The sequence below is a fragment of the Laccaria bicolor genome, genomic scaffold (assembly GCF_000143565.1).
Source record: "Laccaria bicolor S238N-H82 LACBIscaffold_3 genomic scaffold, whole genome shotgun sequence".
In the NCBI taxonomy this organism is placed as follows: domain Eukaryota; kingdom Fungi; phylum Basidiomycota; class Agaricomycetes; order Agaricales; family Hydnangiaceae; genus Laccaria; species Laccaria bicolor.
The window spans coordinates 2572155-2579516 of NW_001889874.1; the positions used below are offsets into that span (position 1 = coordinate 2572155).

The 7362-nt window shown below is 48.8% G+C and overlaps 2 protein-coding genes across 2 annotated transcripts; both read right to left on the bottom strand.

Annotated features, from left to right (window-relative positions):
* Positions 1–279: 279 nt before the first annotated feature.
* On the bottom strand, positions 280–2187 carry LACBIDRAFT_230398 (glycoside hydrolase family 16 protein; the record flags this gene model as incomplete). The annotated part of the gene is made up of 8 exons (XM_001876282.1): positions 280–370; positions 421–593; positions 651–1280; positions 1332–1354; positions 1412–1510; positions 1560–1635; positions 1691–1724; positions 1775–2187. The coding sequence occupies 8 exons, from the start codon at positions 2185–2187 to the stop codon at positions 280–282; spliced, it is 1539 nt and encodes a 512-aa protein (XP_001876317.1).
* Positions 2188–3941: 1754 nt separating this feature from the next.
* LACBIDRAFT_292626 (uncharacterized protein) lies at positions 3942–5591 on the bottom strand (the record flags this gene model as incomplete). Its single annotated transcript, XM_001876283.1, has 2 exons — positions 3942–5443; positions 5497–5591. The coding sequence occupies 2 exons, from the start codon at positions 5589–5591 to the stop codon at positions 4150–4152; spliced, it is 1389 nt and encodes a 462-aa protein (XP_001876318.1). The 3' UTR covers positions 3942–4149.
* Between the last annotated feature and the right edge of the window lie 1771 nt (positions 5592–7362).

The following is a 7362-nucleotide window of genomic DNA, read 5'->3' on the forward strand; positions in this document are numbered from 1 at the left end:
CTATGTAATGCTCGGGATATAAAAAAACTGTGATGAAGAAAAAGTATAACCCTAGTCCCCCAGAAGATAGATAATAAATAGTCCAAAGCTGATAAAAAAAACTGTGCGTGCCGGATGATAATGTATGAAGGGCTATGCAGGGGCGGATAGCAGACTGTGGTGCGTGAGCTACAATAACAAAGTTTTTCCCAAGGTATTTGAGACAAGGTCTGAGGCATGGCCAGCTTGGCTGGATCATGATGGTGGTCGTAGTCGTGTGGTGGTCGTGAGTCGTGATAATTAGCATCCATCGTAAAGGGAATTTCTTGGGAAAGAAAAATTCGCTGCTCCCCATGTCGTGAGATTGGGATTACTGTATGCCGTTAGGTGCCTAAAAGAATCGTTAAGACAGTGCATAACGCCACTAATCGATCTTCTTACTGTGAGATGTATTTTGCTGTGGGGCGGTTTGAAGGGTCACAGGTGATTCCATTCTGAATTCCTTGCCGTTGATATATGCGGACATAATCAACAAACATTTGGCTGGGAAATACCAGATGCTTGAAATCTTGCTTTTGGAACGATGGGGAAAGGCCGAGATTGAGAATAAGGTACTGAATATCCCAATGCTTCAGTCCCGGCCCCCCCAAAAAAAAACAATTGAATCTCACCATGGGTTCCTCTGGGATAAGCCTCTGACTCACTTGAGAAGTTGAGTCGGGCCCTACTGTCGCAGATGTGATTTGCCAGCTAGGCTTCCCATTAGTGTACCACGTAATATAACTGTTACTCCTATGGTTCGGGTCTGCCCAAAGCTCATAGCCATACGTTGCGTAGCCGTTTCCACCGTAGGCCGACGAACTGATGTCTGTCAGGGCCGAAACTGCCTGCTGGAGTGGACCACCCTTGTAAGAGTTAAGTGTCGTGACAGAACTGTCGTAGATAGTCGTTGCTGGCGAGGTTCCGTCGAAATTGTATTGGTAATTGTAGGGAGCGCATTGATAACTTTGAGAAACCTGGCCCACAAAGCGGCTAACATCTATCTGGGTTTCAATGATATCGACTTCGGGAACACCCCTTCCGACGTTATACTTCGGACCGGGGTGGTCGGAACCTGGGCATGTACACGCAGATAAACGCTGTCCAGGAAGTCCACTTAGTTGCGAACCTCCGGCACCACCAGTCGCAGCTGCTGCAGGTACGCCGGTTTTGCTGGTCTGGTTGATGAAGGTACCAAGATCACAGGAATCATAACTGTAAGGCCACATTCCCTCGGTAGTCGCGCCGTATCCTGCCCTTCCCTAGAAAAAACAGTTGAGTAATGGTTTTGGGAAACAGATAGCGGGACAAACCAGATTACCCAGTGTCCAGGCACCTGCAAGATAGTTTCGTTAGCTCTATTTTTAATCGGCAACGTGAAATAAAGCCTTACCAGGCCATAACCCTGGAGCAGTTGGGGACCCAGGCATACTGATTGACACCTCTACATAGCCTGTATTAAAGCATAGCTTATTCCATGACGTTATCATGCCTGACACGAGATCAACTGGTGAGCAATACCAGTGGGTGGGCAGACTTACCGCTCATAAAATTAAGGTCGTGGTTCTGCTTTTCCTGTAGGGTGATGACCAGCTTCCCATCTTTCGTCGTAACAGCCTAAATGCAAATGAGTGAGGGAGAGTCGATCCTGTCAAAAAAGAGTAGAGCATACACTTGGGTCATACCATTCGAGGTCACCTGTTGGCCTATCGGGAATGAGCAAAACACACACGCGGTCAACGTGCCCAGCGCTCACCAATAATGTAAATCGACTGCTTCCCAAAAAGGATCCTCTCCCGGATAAAACGTGCGGCCATCCGTGTTAAACTCGTCACTAAACACAAGGTTGTATGTCTTGCCGTCTGAACCTGTGCGAGTCATGGCTGATGCTGGTGTGTCGGGGTCGATCAGTCCTGGAAGGTTGGGAAGATCGGGAATTTGTCCTGTCCCATTAATTCCGCCCAGATTATAGCCTTTGATAGCAGATGGAAGATGACTGTAATAATTGATGACGGGATATCCGACGAAGAGAGTAACAAGGCCCGCTATGAGAACGACGATTGCTATGGCGTTTACCCAACCCCGCAGCGAAAACAGAGTAAAATTCCGGTCTCGACCTTGATCGGGGTTATGCAGAGCATCGTCGAGGTCAGGGTCTTTGTCCCACATATATTGAGGCAACGTTGTTGTAGGAGCGGCGGGTGGAGCCCGTTGCTCATGCTGAGGCGGCGTTGCGACGGAGTTTTCGGATGGCGTAGCACTAAATCTTGAGTTGGCATAAACTCCATTATCCCTGCCTTGATTCGGATTGTACTGCGGAGAGAGGTCATTATGTTTTAGGACAAAAGCAGAGTGCACGACGTACTGAATATGGGCCATAACCCGACCCTATAGCCCCACTTGCAACACCCATGACCATGGCACCTCTTCCTGATGTTCTATGACCTTGTCTACTGCTGCTGGCCGATGATGTCCGCACAGGACGTGGACCACTCGGATGTGGGGTAGTGTAGTGGTGTTGGCTGGTGTGGGACGTTGCTGAACCACCTGGTACGCGAGAAGGGCTTTGTGGTACCGCCGCATACTGCTGAGGTGGAGGTTGCTGCTGCTGGACTTGTCGGCGGGAAGGGCGGGACATGAGAGGGAAGATGGAAATGTCGTGAAAAGTCCCAACATGGATGAGACTAAACTAGGCTGCCCTTGGCGGCTAACTACCTCAACTTCTCACGGCTCCTGACATCGACGCGTCGACGCGTCCTCCGCTGCCTTTCAACGACAGCTGAGTACAGAGAATACTCTGCAAAGAACACTCTGATTTTCACATTGACGCGTAGATATATGATATCTACGACGTCTGATGCTCTCCCTCAAGGCAGCTCAACGTTTCAACGGTCACGCTCAGGTTTGAAAGGGACGTGACGAGTTCGGTCCAAAATGTCCGTGGTTGTTCCGTGGCTGCGGTTTACTGCTCGAAACATTGATGAAAACCTTCTCAATCCTCGCCCAAAGCATCAAATGTCGAGCCAATTTTGTGGGATTAAACTATCCAGAAACCCTGGTTTCCCCTGAACAACCCAGGGTTTCCAAAGTGCTTGCGTAGAAACCTTGTTTCCACAAGAAGCGGAGCTCAGAATATTTGAAGTCCACCACATGCACATGCATAAGTTCAAGTTGGCGGCGGGGGTCATCAACCTTTCAAGTAGCAAGGGACTATGGAAGGGAGCAGTGGCATCCCTAAACCACTCCCGCTCTCCTACATCTATGTAAGTATAGCTACCCGTCCAAACCCTCATCTTGTTTGCATCTTGTAGCATTGTGTAGACCATGAACCAATATTATTTACCGTGGTAACCACTTGTCGAGTGGGCGCGTCGCATCGCGTGACGATACATGTGCGACAAGGGATGTGCATGATGGAGTTCAACTCGTCGCGCTCTCTTCTCATCATGACCCGGGGAGCCAAGATCAATTTAAATTTGAGCGCGACACGCGTCGGCATCTAGGAATTTAACTCCGACATGGGGTTCCTCAAAATAACCCATCGACTGATGGAAGGGGGATTTCTACCAAATGCAGAAGAAACCCAGGGTTCCACGCGAAAAGGGGGTTTCTGGTTAGATTGATCCTATTTTGTGGAACGTTCCGCGAGCGCGTTGAAACTTGGTTGAAACCGCGAGGCAGAGATTTGCGGATGTATCTTGTCGATCATATCCATCGCGCGTGACGGAATCATTCTGGTCTCGGAACGTCATGTCAAAAATTGCAGGACTGTTCAACCTCAAATTTGGTCATCGCTTGTAGGAAACCAAGTCGTCCTACCGCGAGCCTTCAGTTGGCGACATCCACAAATTCGAAGGGTTCTGATATATGATATCTCGAGGTACTGTATTTCTTTGGCGGATCTTAGATCTCATGCACAGACGTACAATTAAAAAAGCTCATTAATGTACCAAGGTGTCGTAAAAATACAGGTGTGCTAAATATACAACTTGAAAGTGGGTAGAGAAGTACCGTAGCTACAAAAGGGGGATGGATTGATACAGTGTAAGTAAATAAAAGAAGGGGGGAATTTATACAGTGTAAGTAAATAAAAGAAAGCGTTCGTATAAAACGAATGAAAATGGATTGAATTCACTTGGAGAGGTACCGAACGTCCAACCGATGGATTCGTAAATGTCTGTTATTATAAGCGCTGCCTGCCCGCCCAAAATTCAAATCATTGCTCGGCTTACTCGCTGCTCGATTGATAGTGAGTACTTGCTCAGGCGCATGTGCCCTCTTCACGATGATCTGTCGTATCCTAGGCAAAGCGTGAGCCATGGGCGATATCATGCGATGATCGTACCACCCATGCTCGATGCACAGAGTGCGTAGGGAGGGAGGTAAGGCATAAACGTAGAAAAAGGACTTTAATTGAGGAAAGGGATGATGTCCGCGGCTCGGATCGATGAGTCGCAGAGAGGTGAGTGAGGGGGTTGACATGAGCGTCACGAGATGGGCCAGTTCAAAAGGGATTTCCCCGCCTTCCACTCGGAGGTGGAGGGAGGCTAGAAGGGGCAGAGTCACGCGTTGTGTGACGGAATCCATCCAGGACGGTAAAGATGCAGTGCGCTTTGGGGGAAATGCCAGTCTTAGCTCGACAAGGCAAGAAGAGACCTGAAGAATGGAAATGACGTCGTGAACCGCTTGATAACCTGTCGTAAATCCGTGATGGGTATAATCGAGAAAGGTGAGGTTGCTGAAAAGCGAGGGAAGCCAAGTGAGCCTGATTCCGTCCAAAGTAACTCGACGGAGTCGAGGGGCGTATCCCGAAAACAAGCAAAACTCATCCACATCATCGTTATCACGATATACAAGTGAAAGATCTTCCAAAAGGGGAGCCGCTGCTGGAGCCCCATATGATAGATTGGAAAGAGCCGCTTTCCAGAGAAACGGTGCATACTCTGGGAACTCGATATCGAGAGAACGCCACCGCTGGATATGAGGTAAGACGATATGCATGTGCCACTGGACCGTAAATGGATCAACATCCACCGTCCGAGGTTGACCTAGCCTAGATGAGGCGCGGGTGATGAGCCGTATATCCAAGGTGCAGGCACGCGCACGATGTATTCGCTCTCGCCACATCTGCTCATGGGGACTGAGGATGATACAACGCCATAGCGAAGGTGTACGAAGAGCAATATAGCGCCATGCCCTGCACACATGGGAGATTGCAATGGGAAACGCAGCGTCTTGCTGTGAACCAAGTACGAAGATGTGGGCGAGGATTTCGACAGGAAGTCGACGGATAAAGTGAGTAGGTTGGTGAGAATGGGATATGTCAGTATGATATTGGGTACGTCGAAGGTGTCTTGGTCGGCTGATATCGTTGGAGTGGCGGAGGTGATCATGAGCCACAGGGGGTTTGGAAGTGTGATGGAAGCTGAAAAGACGATTGAGTGACTCAACAAAGGAACGATATTGCAGGGAACGCACAAAGAGGAGGATAATAATTTAGACTTGATCGTGTTTGCTAAAGAACGACTAAAGGTCAGCGCACGCTGCTGAGACCGCCTAAGAGTGGACGGCATATCAAGAAGGAAGACCTCCGGAATTTCTCAGGACACCAACCTTATAAAGGGGGTCGCCACCAGAATGGAAGGAAGTGATAATGGAGAGAAAACGGATCCGACATGTCGGAGAAGCGGAACTGAACAAAAGTAGGGACAAGCAGTATAACGTTGGCTGTGCAAGAACCGGGGAGATCAGCCTGAGACATCCATAAATCACAATAAGTGATGCAACTAGCAGGAGAGGTAGTTTGGAAGAGTCTCTGAGAGAGGAGAGACGTTGCCTGTGAGAGAGAGAGAGGTATACGACATTGGAAGTGTAGTCAAAGAGAGGTCCAAGCTTAGATCGGCTTGTAAGGGCATTATAGCACTCACGTGACAAACGCGACTCTGCCATGGACGACGAATCACAGGCCCTGGAAGCCTACGCGAACATCCTCAACCAGATCGCAGAGGACTCGTACAATGCTTCTCTCCATGCGCAGCACATTCGTTTGGCTCAGTCTCTTCAGGGCATGGAAGCAGAGGCACAGTCAGCTTTGGAAATGATGCCCGAATTCCTCGCTGTAGGCGATGACGTATGGCTGCCACTCATTCAAGCAAAAGAATCCTCAGTCAACTTGCAATCCCCGGACGGCGTCGACGAGCTCCTCACTCTGTATGACCGTGCAGAAGCAGATTACCTTTGTACGTCTGTCGTGCTCGCACGTTACTTGAATCTAACGATGAACAGCAATACCGATTCTGCAGAAACATCTCCAGTTTCTGGTCGATAACCATGCACGATATCTAGGAGAGGAACTCAAGCCAGCCGACCTCGAAGACGTGTTTTCGACTGAGTGGACGCGTGGTGCGATTGCTAATGTCGTTGACAAGGGTCTTGGACACCTAACACAGGTCATTACCTCCGCTCATATCAGATTTGTGCTTATTTTTACCGTTTAGAGCCATTTGCTATGGGACGTACAACGTGACTGGGAGATGCAGGTCTTGGAAGGAGCCTCAGGACCAGAAAAGTAAGTTGGGATAAATTCATTCAAATCCCAACACTGACTCTCAATCAGGACAGCTTTCGTAGAGCACGTAAAGCAGCTACATCTGGATCGATTGCGTCAACCACATTCAAGTAAATTGCTTTCCTCTCATCCTACAATCTCTCATTAACACTCCCCAAGATTCTGATGAAACCTTCCAATCCTACTCTTCCTTCACCACAAACTATCAACCTCCACAAGATTATGAGCAACTCATGGTGGCCGCTTCCAAGATACGCACTCAAGTCGTGAAAGCCTACAATCGCAGGGAGCGCTTAGAATCCGCTCTGGTAAGCTTTCTTCCATATTGGAGATTTCTCGAAGAATCTAATATGCTGCAGGCTCAATCCAATTACTCACTGGAATCATACGCGGATTACATCAGATACGAAAGGCAAGCCAAACATCCAGACTTGTCAGTTACGCAGGCGACATACGAACGCGCCATTGCGGAGGCAGCAAAAAGGCGGTTTAACGGCGTTGAGGGGTCAGAAGAGTTTTTGAGGGCGTTCTGGATCGGGTACTGTGATGCCTTGGTATGTTGCCTTCCCTTTATCAGAAGGTGGTCACTATTGACACAATTTAAGAGGATCCTCGGCGCAGAAAAGAATGTCCAATTGTCCACGTTTCGACGCGCTGTAAGAAGTGTACCAGAATCAGGAGAGGTTTGCGCCAGATACATTCGGCTTTCGGTGCGTATCAACCACACGCATGAAACGGAACCTAATGGCTGTAAAAAGGAGCATCTCTCATATCCA